Genomic DNA, 23,346 nt, shown 5'->3' on the forward strand with positions numbered 1-23,346 from the left:
CAGGGACAAGCTATGACGGCGCCATCTTTGTAAACCTCTTTTCCTCTTTGTAAACAGTTGCAACCGCATTAGTGCACACCGGATGAAATCCCCAGTGCAATCCCCAACTTTAAATATTATATAAATCTTTAGACTCACCGGTTCTGCGGTTTCTACTGCACCAGTTTCCCCGTGTCTGTCTTCGAAGTGCATGTCACCTGAAATTCGTAATAATATATGTATAAGTACATAAAAATAATAAATAAATATAAATAAATATTATAAGACATTCTTACACAAATTGACTGAGGCCCACGGTAAGCTCAAGAAGGCTTGTGTTGTGGGTACTCAGACAACGATATATATAATATATAAATACTTATATACATAGAAAACATCCATGACTCCTGAACAAATATCTGTGATCATCACACAAATAAATGCCCTTACCGGGATTCGAACCCGGGACCGCGGCGCAGCAAGGCAGGGTCACTACCGACTGCGCCAGACCGGTCGTCAAATTTAAGCAAGCAGAAACTGCGAACGATACGATTATTAAGCTTACAATATTGAGGGCGTTAATTCAAATCTCACCCAAGACATTTTATGGTATTTATAAAGATGTTATAAACAAAAAATATTGCTACATTAAAAGTTATTTTCATTAGGGCTTTTAGTCAAAAGCTGTCAATCAACAATAAACTGCCATTGTCTGCTATACACGACAGTGGCAACAATTTAAAATTAAGGTTAAAAAAGAGAGAAAGTTGAGAGTATCTGGCGGTTACAAGTATTTCTGTCTCTCGTATGTACAGTTAAAAAGCTGTGAATACAGACAAAGTGCCAAGAATATGTAAGAATATATACACCTTCATATACAGGCAATAAAGTTCTGTATACATATTTTTGGCACTTTGTACAGCTGTGTTTTTGACTGTAATTGGGATATGAGATGAATTCTTGTTGAGCTAGAGATTATCACGCCATTGAAGAACTTTAAATCCTCTTATAAGCACTAAAACACAACATTACATTTTGATTATAATAAGTAAAAAAAAAACTAACTAGGAATAGCCATGCAGCCCATCTTGGTGCACATGGCGCGGCCGGAGTTGCACCAGCACATGTTGCAGTCGTTCTTCCACTGGCTCTGTGGCGCGCAGCGCAGAAGGGGTTCTGGAAGGTAAATGTGGTATTACGTTTTGTGGATAGAATTATGAAGGATACAACTAGATCCGTTAGTGTATGAGGCTTCTTAACTCGAATGCGGGTAAACCGTAGCTAAGGCAGTAGTCCCACCAAAAGCGGGCGTTTTACAGTTCATAGCCAGACTACGAACTATAACTCGCGTCTCTTTTATTTACACGGGAGCGACTATCTTTTGTTCATTTCTATAGCCGATAGCTCATAGCTTAATCACTTTTGGTGGGACCAGTGCCTAAATCTCTGAGGCAAATACGAAAAGGAGTATCATATTCGTGTTATGAAGAATATTGTTTGAAAATACATTATTAAAATTTTTAATTATGCTAACTACATTAGGTACAATGTAGTTATTTGGTTATGATGGACGCCTAGCGCCTCTACAACATAAAACAGAAGCTCCTCAATTACGTAGCCCAATAGATTCTGGCGTAAGTTCGGAAGCTAGCTAGCAAGACAGTTTGGCGAGAAACATAAGTGTGTTATAATATAATGTGCCCGCCTACTTATTTATTAAATAAAAATAAAAAAAACATTTACTGAGACTTTGTGCATAAGAACCTTTCCCTAATGGGAAGCGATATATTACCTGTCTCCTGTCCAGGACAAGCCTTGTCCGTGCAGAACCGCTTGCCCTCCGGAGAGCAGACACAGTCGTTACACTGGCTCTGCCAGGCTGTCCCGGGAGCGCAGTGTACGCCTTTAGGTATGATTGCCTTAGACTGTTATTGTCGTATCTCACCTGTCTCCTGTCCAGGACACGCTTTGTCCGTGCAGAACCGCTTTCCCTCTGGCGAGCAGACACAGTCGTTACACTGACTCTGCCAGGCTGTCCCGGGAGCACAGTCTACGCCTTTAGGTATGATTGGCTTGGTCGGTGCTGCTTCGGCTGAAATGAAAAAGACTCATATGAAACACTAGCTTTTGCCCGCGGCTTCGCTCTCGTTAAAATTGCGTAATGCTCTATACAAATTACCACCCCCATTTTAGGTAAGTGGAAGGATAGAAAGAGATAAAAAGTAGCCTATGTCACTCTCCATCCCTTCAACTATCTCCACTTAAAACATCACGTTAATTCGTCGCTCCGTTTTGCCGATAAAGACGGACAAACAAACAGACACACACGCTTTTCCATTTATAATATTAGTATGAATTGTTATTCTAGACCATCTAGGATGGTATGGCTATGGACTCACGCACGAGAACTAGTGCTACACTGTCTGGAATAAGTTAACTTATGTAGACGTTGTTATAATTACATAGCACATTTGCTATTGCAAATAAATACCACAAAATGGCAGTATATACGAAATCCGACACTGGTTTGATCAAGTTTGATAATATTTTGACGCAGGTGGGTAACTTCATAAAATATACCACGATTTCATAATATTAACCTTAGTTTCTTATACATATAATTATGTAAATATGTATAAAAAAAATTAACCAACATATTCGAAGGGGGCCTTGGGTGACAACCTATTGTATAAAAGCTCCATGACAGCCACAGTCTGCTATAGACGACAGAGGTTAAAGTGCAAATAAAAATGAATTTAAATCAAACTGGTTAAGAATTCAAGCGGTTTATTAGCCTGCGTGCGGTGTGTAGTACCAGATACTTAAAACACTAATACTACTTACTAATGATGTTAAACCCTGCGAAAAGGATTAGTCTGAAAATAAATGCTGGGTATTATAACCTAGCACATGTTGAGACGAATCCTTAAACTAAGCACGAAAAATGTACTTAGCTTAAGTGAATTTGCATATTACCTTTTTATTTTGTATTTTTTATTTTCCATTGCTGTACTATTATTAAACACATAACACAAAAGTATTATGGTAATAATAGTACATTACATCAGAGGCCGGGAAAATGAGGATTTCCGGCCAAGTGGGTATATACGGCCGAGCGAGCGTGCGAGCGAGGCCGGATAGGGATACGACGTTTTCACGCCAAGGCATGTATAGTGCTTTTCTCAAACATACAATGAAATAAAAAAAAATGCTCTAAAGGACAATATTTTATAAAAAAAAGTTACTTTGCAGGCCTAGGCCTAAAAAATAATATGAAATCCCTTTACAGTCCTCTCGAGTTGTTGCGCCCAAAAAGCGATACTTCCCAGCCCATTTTAAGGAACGTAAAGACAATATTTCATTGCATGTTTGAGAAAACGTACCTATTTTTTTTTACTTACTGGTAACGCTGGCACACTCCATGATAGTGCAAATCCCAAGTCCGTTGTCGAGGCAGCGGCAGGTGTTGCAGTCGCGCGCGAACGTCGTGTTAGGCTTGCAGCGGATCGGCTCATCTGCAAAGACTATTTTCTTTAAGATTCTATTGGTAGCTGGACTTCGAAACCAACAAGGTACACGTTAATAGTAGGGATGTACCGACTATTGATTTGGCCGACTAAGCCGACTACCGACTAGTCGGCGCTTTGGCGGCCGATTAGTCGGCCGACTAGTCGGCTAGTCGGCCAGAACATAATTTTCGATAAATTCACATTTTGAATGTCATTTTTGACCCTTCGTTTGCGCTTTTCATGATTTTTTTACAGATGTTCGAAGGTTCATGACAATATTTATATACATTTTCCAGTTTTAACAACCGGCTTGGCTTAGTGGGTAGTGATCCTGCCTATGAAGTCGATAATCCTAGGTAGGAAATTTATTTCTGTGGTGATAACAAATATTTATTGTTTTGACAAAAAAAGGAATAGCTACATAATACACCCATAATTTTCAGCTGGTAATTTAATTTTGTACTGTTTTTCTATCACTAATGAAGTGCCGACTAATCGGCCCTTTTTACCGACTAATCGCCGACTAATCGCCGACTACAAATGTGGCCGGATATTCGGCTTTCCCGACTAGTCGGTACATCCCTAGTTAATAGTTATTTTCTCCTCACTAAATAAATAAATAAATAAATATTATAGGACATTCTTACACAGATTGACTGAGCTCCACGGTAAGCTCAAGAAGGCTTGTATTGTGGGTACTCGGACAACGATATATATATATATATAATATACAAATACCTATATACATAAAAAACGTCCATGACTCAGGAACAAATATCTGTGATCATCACACAAATAAATGCCCTTACCGGGATTCGAACCCGGGACCGCGGCTCAGCAGGCAGGGTCACTACAGACTGAGCCAGACCGGTTGACCTTGAATATAATCAAATTTTCTGCTTTAAAATTGATAAAAGTGGGTGAATGAAGATGAAGATGATTTACCACCTGTGGAAGTACTGGAAGCAGTGATAATTTGCGAATATATATCATTTATATAGTAAGTATATTTGTTTATATCTGCATTTATTTATATTTATGTATTATACAGTATGTAAACTAACGAAAACCATTTACTGTAACCCGTAAATGTCCAGGTGATACTGAGAAACTTTTACTATGGGATCAACCCCGAAATCACGAAAATATAAAAATTTTACCTTCCAATAAAATTGTTATTATTTTGCCTGGTATATCCGAGGTCTTATATAGAGAGAGTACGTCGTAGACGTCGCATCGGACCGATAGATGGCGCCATCGTTCGTTGTAAGTCGCTCCGGCGTCACACCGCCGCGATGTTGGTAGTCCCGTTTTCCCCACCTGCAACATAAGGCTCCTACGCGCCCCGGCCCGCCACCAGCCACCCTCATTGTTGAGGAGAAGTGCCGACGGTATATTAAGCCTACCAGGAAGGCATCACTCAGACCTCGGATATACCAGGCAAAATAATAACAATTTTATTGGAAGGTAAAATTTTTATATTATTTGTGCCGTTTGTATATCCGAGGTCTTATATAGAGACCTGTTTATTATCTCCTGGTGGCGAGTCAGCTGGCGCGCAAGCCTTTGGTAGCCCTATTGGCATAGCATAGAAGAATAAGTGAATCGGTTGTTGAACCGATTTGACAGATGTATCAGTCGAAATCGCCTTCGATCCGCGAATATCTCGGTGCCAGAAACGCCTAAAGAGATTTTCGTGATGACGTTTAGCTTTAGTCAGCGAATAGTTAGAGAAATGACATTATTATACATTGTAGGCGAGGCTGACTTGAACAAGATACAAAAACCTTAGATACACTTTTATTATTAACAGACACGTTATTTTATCAGGTTATTATAAACCCAATTTCAGACACAAAGTGTGGAAATTAACTGTAAAAGTAGTGTAACTATCTGTACTGTAGCAGGGTAACGTAATTGATACTGCTTTTGTCAACCCTTCGTAAAAATTATCTAAATCAATATTAGCTTTGATATGACTATTTAAAGTCCAACGTCTTACGTCCATATCAAACACAGAAAAAGGTCATCACTCACGCGCCCGAGTGCTATTTGTTACGATACTGGTATTTTCGATCAGACTATTTCGCGTCAAGCGAGCGCGGTTACAAGCGAGACTCCTGAACTCTGAACTCTTTTTAGTGAGGGCATTTGAGGATACTGATCGCTCGGTAAAACTAGCCTAGAAGATGAAAAGTACGAGCGCTGTCGATTGCTACTACACTGGACGGAGGTATCAGTCGATTTCTTCAAGTCAGTCATTGACTCTTAGGGTAATCCATTACCTAATCCAAAACCCGATGCGACGGATTTCTACTTCGTGCAATGAAGGTCGACAGTGTAGACTGAGAGGTGACGTCCGTGTCGCATCGCTGGTGGTTGCTGAACACGTCGTGGTAGCAGGTCAAGGGGTGAATTAAAACACCGCCACACATGCGCGCTTTGAGAGCGTAGGCGGAGCGCAATAATGGCGGTGCACCGCACAAACGCTGGCGTTGCGCCCAGTGGGCACTAGCGGGAACTAACGAGCGCGGATTGCGAGCGCAACGCGCGCGGGACGCGAGCGGAATGCGCGCGCATTCAGCGCGCTGATAGCGTAGCGTTAGCGAAGCGGAATGCGCTTTATGTGTGGCGGAGGCTTAATACGTACCGTTGTACGGCGTAATGCAGGGCTCTCGCAGACGAAGAGGTACGATGACGGGCGAAGCAGAAGAAGGCGAGGTCACCGAAGGTCACTTACTTGGCTCCCAGGGGTGCATACTGACCTCGTACGACAGTCTGTTGGAGTCAGCAGTTACTGTCGTAGTTACTCGTAACCGAAGAGATGTAGTCCTGCCATCGTACAGCATAACATAACATACAACCGAACTGTGCATAGCATATAGTGCTATGCGAACCTTAATCCGGCTGCATGTCACTTCAGTCGCCAGCGCCACCGCCTGTTGAAGATTATTTTCCATCGGAAGAGCTTTACTTTGTACAATATTCCGATTATTTAAGGTCTTATCGGGCTGCAAATGCAAGCAAAACAGGAGCGATTGGCCTACAGCTATCGGCAGCTGTACGAGGTAATGCTGGAAACCAACCTCCCTCTGTAGACTACGAAAGTTGTGAAATTGATGAAATCAGGTTCTACGATCGAATCAAGCTCTATATTAATTCAGTATAGTCGAGCCAGATGATAACTACTGAAGTCCTCCTGAGTTCCTGGCCCCTTTCGCTTTGAGCTGGAATCTCAAGTTCACTAAGGCGAAGCGGGTTTATTATTCCCAATTTGTTTATTAGAGGCTCGGCGAATAAGTTAATCTCTCGAATGGACAGGGGGCGCCACAAGCCTCCGGGAAATCGTCGTGTACTTGGAACCCCCGCGGCCAGATTACCGATCGGTTTTGGTGTCCGCCCGGTAAACAGACGCACGCTCAGGATGCAGCACGCTGGCTCGAATTCAGATCTGGACATTCTGAAAGAGTTTTTTTTTTTTTTAATTCCGCAAACCTTTACGATGTCTTTGACCTACACAATGAGCGACGTACAGGAATCACAGGGTCGTCTCGCGAGGCGCCTCTCCGATTAGATAGCTCGCGAACATCGTCAGGACACCCTCGCAGCAGTGCGGCTCCTCGTCCGGTTATTGACGTCTTACCTCGTTCAACTATGGGTGGCCAAGCCACGTTAGGACGTAGCATCTTTAGAATTTATCTGTTCTCACTTCGGCGACGGAGGAGTCATTGGTCAAAATAGAGTGTAAATACTGTCGAAGTACTTCACGGGAACTGGAAAGAGAAGAGTGGATACCATAGTGTACGGGATGTCAGCTGATAGCGGCGCCCGGCGTCACATTGGAGGGCAGTATCAGCCTGGTCAGCAACAGAGTCTGCAACGATACCGTAGCAGACGGAGCCCGGATATGGTCGTGGCACCATTGTAGGGGAAGACAGTGCTCGCGGTGAGCGTGACATCTTAGGCGCGACGGGCGTTATCAGCGTGGCGGCTAGCAGTACCAAGGGACCACATCAGCAATCTTACCAGCTTGTCACTGCAGCAGACGATGTTACGTTCGGCGGTGAGATTGAGACGGCCGTCGTCAGCTCGAAAGGCGTCTTCGATGCCCCTGTCGCGTCACGCAGTATCGTGCTCGGTGGCCCTCTCGAGGTCGCCGCCGTCAGCGCGGGAGGCACCGGCGCCAGCATGACAGTCAGCTACATCGGTGAACAGCATCAACAGAGTTCGCGGCGTCGTCACGGCAGACGCGGCAGGAAAATTAGCGACGCCTTCGCGGCAGCCGCAGTATTGCGCTCGGTGGCGCGATGAAGGTCGCCGCGTCTGCAATCTTACCTCGTGCGATCGAGGCGACATCAAGGCGCCAGCATCAGCGTGTCGGCCGACGACACCGGTGGAAAACTTCAAGTAGCTTGCGGCGATGTCACGGCAGACGCAGCAGAAGGATTGCGACGCCTGTGCAGCGGTTAACAGTATTACGCTCCGCATCACCACTGAGGCTTGTCACCATCGAGGCGCCAGCATAAGCGTGGCGGCCAGCGATACTGGTGGACAGCTTCAGCAGGGTCGCGGCGTTTTCACGGCAGATGAGCGCGCTGCATCACCATCGAGGCGCCAGCATAAGCGTGGCGGCCAGCGATACTGGTGGACAGCTTCAGCAGGATCGCGGCGTTGTCACGGTAGATGAGCTCGCTGCATCACCATCGAGGCGCCAGCATAAGCGTGGCGGCCAGCGATACTGGTGGACAGCTACAGCAGGATCGCGGCGTTGTCAGGGCTGACGCACGCTCTGCATTACCATCGAGGCGCCAGCATAACCGTGGCGGCCAGCGATACTGGTGGACAGTCAGCAGGATCGCGGCGTTGTCACGGCAGACGAACGCTCTGCATCACCATCGAGGCGCCAGCATAAGCGTGGCGGCCAGCGATATTGGTGGACAGCTTCAGCAGGCTCGCGGCGTTGTCAAGGCAGACGCACGCTCTGCATCACCATCGAGGCGCCAGCATAAGCGTGGCGGCCAGCGATACTGGTGGACAGCTTCAGCAGGATCGCGGCGTTGTCATGGCAGACGAACGCTCTGCATCACCATCGAGGCGCCAGCATAAGCGTGGCGGCCAGCGATATTGGTGGACAGCTTCAGCAGGCTCTCGGCGTTGTCAAGGCAGACGCACGCTCTGCATCACCATCGAGGCGCCAGCATAAGCGTGGCGGCCAGCGATACTGGTGGACAGCTTCAGCAGGATCGCGGCGTTGTCACGGCAGACGAACGCTCTGCATCACCATCGAGGCGCCAGCATAAGCGTGGCGGCCAGCGATATTGGTGGACAGCTTCAGCAGGCTCGCGGCGTTGTAGGCGGGGGCAGAAGGTGGCCGCGCTGGTAGCCTGCATTGACGACAGATCACTAACGGCGCGGCGCTCGCGTCGGGGCAGCAGCAGACATACTTACAGCGTCGCACGCGACGCCTATGTGGCGGCCACAACGTTGTTCGGCGGCACCGCAGAGATGGCCATCGTTAACGAGGAGGCAACTTCTACGCAACTTCGGCGGCGCCGACGCGGCGGACAACACTGCCGCGGTCAGTGGCGCTATCGCAGCGCTACAGTAAGTTCCGGCGCCGACACGTGGTTTGGGGCCTCCGCACCGAATCGGAAACCGAACATGTTCTTTCTAAAATAATATGAATCTGCTCACCCATTCGTCGGAGAAATTCAAACCTCCTTGGAGCGCGGTATTCCTCCACCGCGCCCGCCGCCGCCGCCGCCGCCGCCGCAGCCCGCAGGTCGCGCAGCCCGCGGTCGCGAAGCACGTGGTCCCCGGAGCACGTGGTCCCCGGCGGAGCAACTTACCTACGTTACCGCTTATATTCTCGCGCGAAACTTTTAATACGCGGATAACACTTCCTACTTTAGTCTCGGAAATGCGAATAGTTTAAAAAGAAAACTGATTAACGGTAACGATTTTTGCAGCATGGAACTTTCTTACAAAAAAGTGGGTAGAATCATAAAGCACCGCTCGTTCATTTCTATCGTGAGAACCCCGAAAGACGAATAATGATCGCTAGCGAGGCATAATATATCTCATTATTCAAGAAGAACGAGCGTAAATTAAAAGGGAAGAAAGAATTGACGGTGAAAATTGAAATTGAAAAATTTCATAATTCCGAAACGTTATAAGCCACTTTTTAAATAAAAACACGAATAACTCTGGTTTGACCAGGAGTAACAAGGAAATAGAAACTAAAAGATTAATTTCGAGACACCATGCTGTAAAAATGTTCGAACGGAATACGCGACAACCGGTCACTTCGGCGTTCGACGAAACAATGAGGGTGGCTGGTGGCGGGCCGGGGCGCGTAGGAGCCTTATGTTGCAGGTGGGGAAAACGGGACTACCAACATCGCGGCGGTGTGACGCCGGAGCGACTTACAACGAACGATGGCGCCATCTATCGGTCCGATGCGACGTCTACGACGTACTCTCTCTATATAAGACCTCGGATATACAAACGGCACAAATAATATCTTCTGACAGTTTCATAGGTAGTTTTATTTTATAGTAAGTATTTCCTATGGGAGAGTAAATTTTTATTTCGCGTTTTGGGTGTTGGTCCCATAGTAAAAGTTGCTCTGTGTAACTTAAATATTAACAGGCTTCAGTAAATGGTTTTCGTTGGTTTACATACTGTATAAGTATTTTATGAAGTTAATCAGTTGTTTTCGATTATTCTACCATTGTCATTTTTCCTTCTCCTTGCACCATTTTTACATGTCTCTGTTTAGCCCGATGGTTGACTGGTAGAGAATGCCATTAGGCATTAAGTCCGCCATTCGTACCTTTTTCTTTTATTTATGCAATAAAGTTAATAAATAAATAAACGCGTTTTTAGGGTTCCGTAGTCAACTAGGAACCCTTATAGTTTCGCCATGTCTGTCTGTCCGTCCGTCCGTCCGTCCGCGGATAATCTCAGTAACCGTAAGCACTAGAAAGCTGAAATTTGGTACTAATATGTATATCAATCACGCCAACAAAGTGCAAAAATAAAAAATGGAAAAAAATGTTTTATTAGGGTACCCCCCCTACATGTAAAGTGGGGGCTGATATTTTTTTTCATTCCAACCTCAACGTGTGATATATTGTTAGATAGGTATTTAAAAATAAATAAGGGTTTACTAAGATCGTTTTTTGATAATATTAATATTTTCGGAAATAATCGCTCCTAAAGGAAAAAAAAGTGCGTCCCCCCCCCCTCTAACTTTTGAACCATATGTTTAAAAAATATGAAAAAAATCACAAAAGTAGAACTTTATAAAGACTTTCTAGGAAAATTGTTTTTAACTTGATAGGTTCAGTAGTTTTTGAGAAAAATACGAAAAACTACGGAACCCTACACTGAGCGTGGCCCGACACGCTCTTGGCCGGTTTTTTTCGTTGTACTTTCCTGGCTTTAATGAGCGGAAAAGTTTAGTGTTACACACGGGTGCACATTTGTTTAACTTCACATGTGTAGAAAAACTCGCCAAGTTCAGGATTCTATTCTCGAACCACTCGCTTCCCTTGCGGTGCAACTATAGAATCCTTTCATTTGCTCGTTTTTTCAATTACTCGGCGTTAAAATACAACTTTTCGCCCTTGTACCATCGGCAACACTGTTAGCTGTACATTTGTAATCCTTATTACAAGGGCATAAAGTTTACCCATGGTTAGTTAAGAGGGTTGCTGTTAGGCCTGTTAGTATAACAAATAACTATTTCAGTACAGATGGTGTTTTTTTACGCACTAGTGCGAGAAGTGGTTCATTATATGCCAGGTCAAAACTACGGAGGGCCATCTGTACTGAAAAATGTCGTAGGAGACACGTGCTAAAAGGAAATTCGTAACTCGTGTAGACTCCCTCCCTTCGGTCGTGTTTTAATTCATCGCCACTCGTTTCGAACTTGTATCGTAATGTACTATTGTTTTAAAGCTCGGCGACACATGCGCGTTTTGATAGTGTAGGCGGAGGGCGTTCCGCCGGCGCACCGCTATCATTACGCTCCGCTAACGCTACGCTATCAAAACGCTTTATGTGTGACGGAGGCTTCACAAGGATGGGTTATATTTTAGGCCTAGGCAGTAAGCGTATGGAGTGCTTACCTACTTACCGATAGATTCGCATTCACTCTGGCGCACGCACTGCGACACTCCCGCCACACAGCGGCACTGGTGGCAGTTACTCTCCCACTCGCTACTACTAGGACTACTGATATAACGATAGATCTTGTCTTCTCCACAGTAGCGTTTGTAAGGAGGGGGGAGGAAAAAGTTCAGCATCCCCGTACAGTAAGCGTGCGAAATGCTTACCTAGGTACTTATCCATAGATTCCTACTTAATGTTAGGTTTAGCTTGAGACACTAATACCGGTGTTTTTATGCTTTTTCCTACTCCCGAACTGTTATTCGTCATTTACAGGGCCGTGTACAGATCTTTAAAACCCTACATAAAAGTCTATTCCCCAAAGCCAGCGTACGCCGGCTTTCGGCGAATGCACGCAGTATCGAAAAAACTGCAAACGCATTGTTTGACTCCGTAACCATGGCAACGCATTGTTATAACGATACTGCGCGCGTGCGCGGGAAGGCTTTGGGCAGCTGAGCTGACATCACAAACCTTTGTGTGAAAATACGGGAACCATTGTGAATTTCACGAAAGTTATTCAAGAAAACTATTAAAAACTGCAAGTGCATGGTCGTAGAAAAAGTATTGTATGCAACGGCGTTTAACTGGGTCAAAAATACTCGTGGCTTCGCCTCAAATTGTTACCCACGCCACTCGTCTTTTTTGACCTCCTTTAAACGCGTGTTGCATAAATAGTTATTTGTTATACAAGGGGGCAAAGTTGTATTTTAACGCCGAGTGTGGAATTTGAAAAACGAGCAAGTGAAAGGATTCTATAGTTGAACCACGAGCGAAGCGAGTGGTTCGAGAATAGAATCCTGAACGTGCGAGTTTTTTAACACACGAGAAGTAAAATACATTTGCACCCGAGTGTAACACAGAACTTTTCCCCTCACTGTAGCGAGGAAACTACAACGCAAAAAATGCGTTTATCACTGCTTCCAGTAGTTCCACAGGTGGTAAATCATCTTTATTACTAGATTAACCTACTTTTATCAATTTTAAAGCAGTTATTTTGACTTTATTCAAGGTCAAATTACTTTACCCACTAGTGGATAAAATGCGTTTTTACCCGCTGGTATTAAAGGACAAAACACGTGTTTCCGAGCTAGTGAGGGGAAAATACTATTTCTTCACGATGATTTTAATGTACTCCTTGAACTAGAAAATCGTTTTTAGGCAGTAAGCTTATCGAATGCTTACCTACTTACCGATAGATTCGCATTCACTCTGGCGCACGCACTGCGCCACTCCCGCCACACAGCGACACTGGTGGCAGTTACTCTCCCATTCGGTTCCGGACAGGCACTCGGCAGACCCGTCGGAACTCGGCCGCCGGATCTCTGGAAATTACAATACAAAATTTAACTTCTGATAAAACCATGGACAAAGTGGATTTGCATCAAACATGGAAGAACACTCCCGGCTAATTCAGCTTTCAAACAAAAAAAACTAAACCTAAATCGGTCCATCCGTTCCGAAGCTACGAAGCCACAGACAGACACATACACAGACAGACAGACACGTTAAACTTATAACACCCCGTTGTTTTTGCGTCGAAGGTTAAAAAATAGCCTTTTAGGAGAATAAAGGGATGATGTGACAGGTTAAGAATTTCGCCACTCCCTTTCCTTTGAGTTTCCTTCCGTGGGTGTCAAAGAAATGGGATCTGGGGTAAGGGAAGAGTTGTAACTCCATGGATCAGTAAATGCGGGTTATTTGTAGTGACATCTAGCGACAATCACGCGTCAAATAACGTAAATTATCAGTACTGCTACTTGTCAATAGATGTCGCGACGAACGAAGAATTTGTTGACACTGTTGACACCTTTTTTTCTGGAGAGGAAAAATGCTGTTACGCATTCCACTCGGGTACGGGGATGAACCCGAGTGGGACTCCTTTACCCGAGTTTACCCACTAAACGGACGGGGGGTGTCTTACACCTCGGTGCTATTTTGGAGCACATGGGAAATACAGGTGTACCCTACCAATTACCATGTCCCCAGCAAACGGCTGTTAAGCCCCAACTTACACTTTTGACACCTAGTATCGAGTAGTGGTACTGACAATTTACGCTATTTGACGCGTGATTGTCGCTAGATGTCACTACAAATAATCCGCATTTACTGATGTATGGAGTTAGGTACAACTCTTCCCTTATTCCTCTATGATTGTTGTATGAGCGATACGCTGACAACTTGTCACTATAATATCACAATTTCGTTTTCTTCGTGCCCCTTCTTCTTAATTGCTAAAGTGCACGCACTAAGCGTTTCGCTTCAACATTTCTTTTGCGAACCGCCAAGGAGTGGAATGCCCTGCCTGAGTCTGTGTTTCCGCACGAGTACAATCCAGGGTGGCTAGCCGAATGGCACAATCGCTCACGAAACGCTCACTAAACGAAGCGCTAGTAGATATCTATCTCTATCGCGCTTGCGTATTGGCGCGACAGAGCCAGCGGCGTATCGCTTTCGTTTGGCGTCGGAGAAATGCCATTCGGCTACGGGGCCAGGTCTCTTTAAAGCAAGAGTAAATAGGTATCTCATAGGTAAGCGTGCTCCACCGTAGACCGCATCATCACTTACCATCAGGTGTGATCGTGGTCAAACGTCTACCTATTCATACAAAAAAAAAAGTGCAGTTTTATGTGCTCTACCTACCCCTTTTGGGAACACAGGCTAGAGTTATGTGTGTACATATTTATGTATCATCATGTATGTTAAGTCAATAAGATTGCGCTGATTAATTCCGTCATCCATCATGATATTCATGATCGAGCAAAATACGATTCTATTTGTAGACCATTTATCTTTGACATACGCGAAACTATTTAAAGCGTGTAAGGCATTATTTTAGAGAGAAATAATTGATGTCGCTGATAAAATGCTATTATTGAACACATATTAATAGCACTCTCAACAATTGTAGCGATAAATTACCTATTTATAACGCAATAAACAACCATTTTAGATACGTTTATCAATGAGGGATTTTTTACTACGCCGACGGCATCCTCCTTGAGTTAATCCCGGCATTTGCCACGGCTCATGGGAACCTGGGATCCGCTTTGACAACTAATCCCAAGATTTGTGGCGTAGGCACTAGTTTTACGAAAGCGACTGCCATCTGACCTTCCAACCCGAAGGGTAACTAGGCCTTATTGGAATTAGTCCGGTTTCCTCACGACGTTTTACTGCACCGAAAAGCGACTGGCAAACATCAAATGACATTTCGCACATTAGTTTCGAAAAACTCATTGGTACGAGCCGGGGAACCCGCGACCTCAGGATCGTAAGTCGCACGCTCTTACCGCTAGGCCACCAGCGCCGTGTGGAGTGGAAATCGCCCGGCATGTCAAATCTCCTTCCTTCCTATATCTGTGGGTTTTTTTTTATACTACGTCGGTGGCAAAGAATCGTACGGCCCGCCTGATGGAAAGCGGTCACCGTAACCTATGGACGCCTGTAACTCAAAGAGTGTCACATGCGCGTTGCTACCCCATTAGAAACTTGTACATTCCCCTTTGCTGTGTTAAATACACAGTAAAAAGGAGTGTACAAGTTCCAAGGAGGGTTCGGGTTGCCGACGACTCAAAGGACAATAGACGGAATAAGTCAGTTCCGTAAGTCCTCCCGTCATCAGCACACCGCACCCTTGTTGAGCTCTGGCAGCCTTACTCACCGGCAGGAACACAATACTATGAATAGGGTTTTCTGTAGGCCTGTAATGACTATCCAATAAAGTGATCCATTCATGAAACTTACCCATTTCCTGTTCTTCTAAATCGGATAGTTGCGTAGAGCAGGCCTCGTCCCCCGGTGCACACTTAAGTGCTGAAAAAGAAAACATACTACTGTAAAAACGATACTAATAAAAACTTTCCAGAAAAAAGTCTAAAGCCTCCGCCACAAGAGTTCGTCCGGCGCACCGCTATCGTTGCGCTCCGCTACCGCTCCGCCTACGCTATCAAAACGCGCATGTGTGGCCGAGCTTTAAGTTTTCACATTATCGGATTTCGATTTAAATGGAAAAAATCCAAGATGGCGCCTGTAATGTATGGGATATCGGTCCTACATCCGATATCGGATCGGATAATGTGAAAACGCACTTAGGGCAATTATAAGTCTAAACGGAACATTTTCCAACTGTTGCAGCCCTTTTTCGAAGTATGATTATAAACTTGAAATTTATATCTACGGCTGTCATAGTTCTAAATATATTCCGTAAAGAAAATATCTTCATAACCTAACCACAAAACCAAAAATTTTGGAAAAACCCCCGACCGCGACATAGTGGACCAGGACCAATTTTCATGAAACATGGCTAAGAACACTCCCGACTAACTAAGCTTTCAAACAAAAAAAAACTAAATCTAAATCGGTTCATCCGTTTGGGAGCTACTATGTCACAGACAGACACACACACACAGACAGACAGACAGACAGACACGTCAAACTTATAGCACCCCATCGTTTTTGTGTCGGGGGTTACCTACAGCTTGTCCATAAATGTACTAAGAACAATACCGAGTAGGTAACTTTCTCAAAGGCAGCGTTCCCACTTAGGCGTCGCGTGTCTCCGCCACGCCGCCTGAATGTAATTCAAAAAAACGTCTCCTCAGTACATTTTGTATAGGAAGGACGTAAGACGCGCCCCAGGCGGCGTGGCGGAGACGTCCGTTGCGCGCCGCGAGACACGCGACGCCTAAGGGTCCCCCCACATCTAGCGTCTCGCGAGCGTCGGGTCAGGCCAACTGTATGGGCAAAGCGTCTTTTTCCATACAGTTGGCCCGAAGCGACGCTCGCGAGACGCTAGATGTGGGGGGACCCTTAGTGGGGACGCTGCCTAATAAGATCATTCGCAATTTATGAAACTTCTCTTCCGTGCACTGATAGTTCAGTGTGGTTCAGTCTTCGACCTTTGTCTGTAGTCTATACCAACTCTGACAACTCCTTTGTACTAATTGTACTAATAAGGAAAACGGATGCTTAGAACTTCGTATAATTAGTGATACAAATTCAAGGGACAGCTTCTAAGAAGTTAACTTATTGATAAGCGCACAATACAGCTTGTTCTAACTGGGTTATGTGCAGATAATCTTAATTATTTAAAGCGGGTGTAAAGTCAGGAAATTACACATGTACATGCATACATAAATATCTTGCGCATGTATTCCTACACTGAGAGAAATTTGCATTGTGAATATAACAAGTTCGACTTGTTGCGGTTTATCCGTTTGAATCAGCCAAACGTATGTTTGAAACAACATGTGTCAGGTTGTTTTTATAAAATCGACTTGTTGGTTCAAATATATTGGCGATTCAAATGACAAGTAGCTTGTTGTTTGAACCAAAGAGCACGTAGGCGCTATTTTAACCAAAAAACTTGTTGAACGAACATGAAAACTGGTTGTATTTTCTCTCAGTGTAGGGGTAAGTAGAGCGCATTAAATTGCATGACATTGCGCAACACCCAAGGGAGGAAAGGGAGTGGTGAAATTCTTACCCCCTTATTTATAAACGTACTCTAAAGTTATCAAGCCAATAAAGTTCGTTTTTCCCTTTCCTACGTATTCGTGTGATAGAAAAAGACAAACGAACTTTATTACTTTGGAATATGTTTATGAACAAGAGGGTTTATCTGATAATCTGCTACTAAGCGGGCTAATCCGGGAGAGGTCAGAAAATGAGAAAAAATACAAAAATCATGTTGTCATTTGCAACAATTGCGACGAAAGAAATGGCGCAAGGGTGTTTAACATTCATGTTTCTCAAAACGTTTTCCCGACCCCCAGACACACACAAGAACCGACAAAAAGCTGCAAAACAGTGATAAATTAAAAATGGTAGCGATTTTTGGTTTTAGCACTTGTACTTTTATACAAGGTGCTCGCGAGGAACCCGCATAACTTGAACCACGCGTTTCTGAGGCAAAAAGAAAGAAAAAAATTTTTTTTGGTTTTTTTTTTTACTTTTTTAGACGTATTTTCACATAAAAAAATTTTTTATCCATAAAGTTGGGAATTAAAATGAGTTCCTTCATTTATTTTTCTAAAAACCAAATTATTTGGAAGTTTTTCTTGTCACATTTTGACATCTATCAATGACTACTGTGAGACTATGCTCCACAATTGCGCATCAGCGCCGTTAAGAAACCTTTTCTACTGAGTAACAATACGGAAATGTTTTTTTTAAATTGGCAATAACTCTGAAACTAGACGAAATCTAGAAAAGTTTATATGACATTTTAGTCTTAAAATGTGACCAAGAATATGCCGTTAAAGTTATATGGGTTCCTCGCGAGCACCTTGTATGTATATTCCGTGTGGTTTTAGACAATCCAGTATCTACTTTCAGTATATGCCCCAATTATTGTAAGACGATGTTTCCTACATTCTCCCAAAGGCCCGATCACTCGAACAATTGTGCCCGTCTAATAATAGAACTGCAATAATTGTCGGGGCTAAAGGGCAAGTGTGGCTGTGCGGTGGCCAGCCCTCTTGGTCAAAGCAGGACAAGTCTACTGAGTGTATTCTATAACCCCTACGCTCCCAGGCCTCTTGGCAGTTGACATGACACTAGGCTTGTGTAGTACATGTAGTAATAGTACAAAAGACACCATTCCCTGCACTGTACTAGACCGAACTACTCCCAAATGATTCTGCTCTCTTGTACAGTTAGTACACTCACACACGCGCAACAGAATGGGAGCGAAAGGAGCGAAGAGTTGAGAAGTGAAAATGACAGCAAAGCGATCCGTGTGATCTGACCGCAACCGAAGTAGAACCGACTAACTCGGACCGAGAGCGCGCAAAAACGGCCGATCAGCTCTCGGCTAGTACGAGCGAGCGTTACTGTACGTCACATGCACAACTTGTCTCTCGCTCTCTCGGTGTACTACTGTACTAAATGTCTTAAAAAAACGAACTAGTACACTTCGGAGATTGTACTAGTTGGGAGCGATCTTTTCAGTGAACGAGCAGGCACAACTCTACATGACACTTGGTTCCACTTCACCCCTAACATTGATCGGGTCTTCTCATCCCAAAACGATCAGATTGCTTGGGCCCCATCAGCTTTCTTATGCGCACAATATCGCCTCGTGTTTAATTGAAGTAACACACTTGTACAAATGTACACTCAGCAATAAAAATGTGCCGTTATCTGGGTACGGGACAAAGTAAAGGGGTAAAGGGACCTTATTATCGGTGGCGCTTACGTCCCGCGGCGTCGTATTTGTATACGAACATCGCTCATAACACCGTAAGCGCCATCGACAATTAGGTCCCTTTACCCAGATAACGTCACAAATATGCATAGGTTTTAACGTTAATATCAGTGACATTAAGGTCGTGTATACATATTGTTTACACTTTGGCTTTATTTAATTACGTACGTTAAAATCTTAGGCTGGTTTTAGTGTCACGCAGACACTGCGCATGTTTAGTGTGCGTCGCCTGAGTGTGGGTTGCCGCTTATAGAGTAAAACGGACGACAATATCAACTTCATACACATTGGTGGTGCGACTGGTGCGGATCATAGAGTATATTGAATAGTATGGTATAGAGTTATCAGTCAAGATTTTCGAATGCAGCGCCATCTATTATTAAGTTACGACAGCTTTTCATGTGGCTTTCCATGCCGAAAGGTTGGTACAGCGACATCTAACGAAATATTTGGACATCAAAAAAATTCTTATACATTTTACGACAAGTCATTACCCAGTTTGCGGGGGTAACAGTGACATCTAGCGAACAACTTGCACTACGGCATATAATTGTTTTTCACGTCCTCTATCGTTGATTTTCCTAAACATATTCTAAGTACATCGGATTTACTATTTCCTTTGACTGAAAACACCGTGGTGCAGATAGCTCCGCGGTCGGTCCGCGTGACACTAAAACCAGCCTTAGGTAGGTACTTCACTCGGAAGCTTGGGCACCCTCACGAGTTTGACAGTTGTGGCGTACTAATCAGTGCACGGTTCTAATTGACGATCTAATTCAAAAGGATGACAATGTTTTTCGCATAATTAACGAATAATTTTATGTACTGCCGGCGTAGCCGAATGGCAATCGTCGACGCAAGAGCGATAGAGATAGAGAGCTACGAAACATACATGTATTATCGTGAGCGTTTGTGCATTTGGTTACGTACCCTGGGCCATTCAGTGCAGCGTTTCATTATCTATTTCAGCCAGACGGCATTCGGGTATAAATTTCAATTCACACGTCTCATACGATTTTACCGTTTGGTATTACGCGATATCGCATCGAGTACGGTACGACTTCGTAATCGGTTCGTAGTAACGCACAGTGGGTCTTGTTTAGGGTTTATCTTACTACGCTGACCCCTGATGAACCGTTATTATTTCGTTTTTAATTATTCAAAGTTAGGTATGAGTATAATTAATCCATACTTACTAATATATACATGGGAAAGTGTGTTTGTTTGTCCATCTTTCACGGCTAAACGGAGCGACGAATTACGACGTGATTTTTAAGTGGAGATAGTTGAAGTGATAGAGAGTGACATAGGCTACTTTTTGTCTCTTTCTAACGCGAGCGAAGCCGCGGGCAAAAGCTAGTATAATATATTGTTAGTTTACTAATCGTATCAATTGGGAAAAATACTTGGAACAGATGGAACACAAAATAAGTCCTAAAATTTTGTGGCAAGCCATCGCGATTTGCCTGCTGCTGAGCCGCGGTCCTGGGTTCGAATCCCGGTAAGGGCATTTATTTGTGTGACGAGCACAGATATTTGTTCCTGTGTCATGGATGTTTTCTATGTATATAAATATGTATTTATCTATTTAAGTATATATATCGTCGCTTAGCACCCATAGTACAAGCTTTGCTTAGTTTGGGGCTAAGTTGATCTGTGTAAGGTGTCCCCAATATTTATTTATTTATTTATTAACTTACTCTCGTGTGCAATATTCAACTTCCGCCCCACGTTGCACTATTGCAAATGCAATTTATTAGGCTACCTCTACACTGTAAGCACACCTCGGACACTGGCGATCAAATAGAAAAGTCGACCTGTCATATCTCACTCATACAAGCATAGTACGCGTTCACCTACACGAGCTTAGACTGTGTGCTAGGAACGCGCCTCTTTCATATATTGGATCGCCAGTGTCCGAGGTGTGGTGTAGGTGAACGCGTACTATGCTTATATGAGTGAACTATGACAGGTCGATTGTTCGCGTTTTTGACAGGCGGTAACTGTGAGGTAACCGAGAGGGGGTGGGCGACGCTTTCAGCGGGGAGCGGGAGTGGCCATACTGTACGTTAGTACTCTTTATTATACTGTGCTGTAAGTGACATCATTGCTCAAATGACTCCATATTTGCGTACCATGCTCGTATGAGTGAGATATGACAGGTAGACTGATCGCGTTTTTGAGAGGTGGTAACTGTGACGTAAGTGAAAGCGGATGGGCAGCACTTTCAGCGGCGAGCGGGAGTGGCCATACTGTACTGTACGATACTTAGTACTCTTTATTATGAGGGCTTTCGTGTTAAAAATAGTGAAATCGCAACCGAGCGCTCGATCATACCGTGTGTGGTATCAAATTAAAGGGCTTTGCGAGTAGTTTATAAATATATATCAAATTATAGGACTTTTTCTACTTGGTCTACCAAAATATGAGAAAATGTCCAAAAGTGGTAATAATTGTACCGGTGAAGGGTCGTTTTCAAAAAATTGGCAAAAATCAATAATAGCAATTTATAATCACTAAGGCATAACAGCAATTTAAGTAAACGTTGCAGATTAATTTAGTACAAAACTTACTTCGATGTGATGTAGATTTTCAAAGAAATTGTCACTTAATTTTAGGTAATTTCTGAAAAAAATTGAATTCGCCTTAGGCTAGTTTACTCTTTTTCAAAAACTTAAAATAAAAATCTAGTCTGAAATGATTGTGGTACAGGATATACGAATTATAAATTTACCCGTTTTAATATTAAAAATTGTCCAAATTTTACAAATAAGATCGACTGATTCAGCTCTATACGTGCGCGTTTTTCTAAACGTGCATTAGAGAAAAATTCATAATTAATTTAATGAGTTAGTTTTCAAAAATCCAGTCTTATAAAAATCAAGATAATAAGATGCTCTAACTGGAACTTGAATTAAATAAATCTATTGGATAACGGAAAGTGTAGTATTTCACCGACTAAAACTATCAATTTTACATTCTTTTGACGTTTTTTTTGAAAGCAGCCTTATACTGTGCCCCTACGTTCCGTCCCGAAGGTAGACGTCGTTAAGGATGTTGTTGTTAGTACAACGGCCCAGAGTATCGGCCTGGACCAAGGTTTCAACGTCATCCAAGTTTGATCGCACTTAAACAGTAAACAAGACTCATTACACAGCAGTGAGATCATTGTGTAATCATAATAATCAATGAGATTACTACACTGGGTCAATGTTGCGTGGAAAATATTGGGCCTATTTGTTTACTATGCCTTCATTATCTATTAAATGAAGACGCACACCCTTGAAACGCCACGCCTATTAAACATACGTCAGCGGAAAAATCGGTTAGATTTCCGGGACATTTTGTGTACGAAGACGCGTAAATCATTAAGTTTACGAAGCCCCGGTACGCGGGGCTCCTTTTTCTGTAATTGTTCTATAATTGTGTTATTTTCTGTTTTACGTTGCTAATAAAGAAATAAATACTCTAATAATTTGAACTTAAGTACCCCTTTAATGACCTTACGAGCTTACTATCAGTAAATAAAATATTTTTTTTGCAAAAATTTAATTTTTGGCGCAAGCTTTTATCGCCGACTGTACCTTTCTTTCAAAAGTCATGTACTGCTCTCCGAGACGTTTCTAAAAACCCGTTACTCGATGGCGATACGACGTTTCATAACACAGTTCCCGTGACCACCTTTCTGCTCCATCATCAGATCAGCTCCATGATACCATAATATTGCATTGTCACGTGATTTACATATGTGTGCAAGATTTCAGCTCAATCGGAAACAGGGAAGTGGGTCAAATTTAGCTTCTACGTTTTGACCCAAACTAGGAAAGTAGAAAAAAAACCGGCCAAGAGCGTGTCGGGCCACGCTCAGTGTAGGGTTCCGTAGTTTTCCGTATTTTATTCAAAAACTACTGAACCTATCAAGTTCAAAACAATTTTCCTAGAAAGTCTTTATAAAGTTCTACTTTTGTGATTTTTTTCATATTTTTTAAACTTATGGTTCAAAAGTTAGAGGGGGCGGGGACGCACTTTTTTTTCCTTTAGGAGCGATTATTTCCGAAAATATTAGTATTATCAAAAAACTATCATAGTAAACCCTTATTCATTTTTAAATTCCTATCCAACAATCAATATATCACACGTTGGGGTTGGAATGAAAAAAAATGACAGCACCCCACTTTACATGTAGGGGGGGTACCCTAATAAATTTTTTTTTTACATTTTTTTATTTTTGCACTTTGTTAGCGTGATTGATATACATATTGGTACCAAATTTCGGCTTTCTAGTGCTAACAGTTACTGAGATTATCCGCGGACGGACGGACGGACAGACAGACATGGCGAAACTATAAGGGTACCTAGTTGACTACGGAACCCTAAAAAGACAGAATACCGCCCCTGTTACGTCAAGCACACGCGACAGTGCCAAAGATGACGGCTAAGGACACGCGCGGGTATTGCCCTCGACCTGTCCAG

The 23,346-nt window shown here is 43.4% G+C and overlaps 1 protein-coding gene across 5 annotated transcripts in view; it reads right to left on the reverse strand.

The window, feature by feature from the left end:
* LOC125237712 (von Willebrand factor-like) overlaps positions 1-23,346 on the reverse strand; it is a 51,316-nt gene that overhangs the window by 12,301 nt on the left and 15,669 nt on the right. For 4 of the 5 annotated variants that reach the window (XM_048144873.1, XM_048144872.1, XM_048144871.1 and 1 more), the window contains exons 2-7: positions 15,411-15,479; positions 12,857-12,988; positions 3,381-3,503; positions 1,925-2,071; positions 1,045-1,155; positions 139-197 (exon numbers count right to left, since the gene is read on the reverse strand). In XM_048144873.1, the coding sequence (XP_048000830.1) occupies positions 139-197; positions 1,045-1,155; positions 1,925-2,071; positions 3,381-3,503; positions 12,857-12,988; positions 15,411-15,479 (641 nt within the window). The remainder of the gene's footprint in view (positions 1-138; positions 198-1,044; positions 1,156-1,924; positions 2,072-3,380; positions 3,504-12,856; positions 12,989-15,410; positions 15,480-23,346) is intronic. The other variant, XM_048144870.1, reaches the window with a different exon arrangement.

This window comes from Leguminivora glycinivorella, chromosome 22, assembly GCF_023078275.1.
Source record: "Leguminivora glycinivorella isolate SPB_JAAS2020 chromosome 22, LegGlyc_1.1, whole genome shotgun sequence".
Lineage (NCBI taxonomy): Eukaryota > Metazoa > Arthropoda > Insecta > Lepidoptera > Tortricidae > Leguminivora > Leguminivora glycinivorella.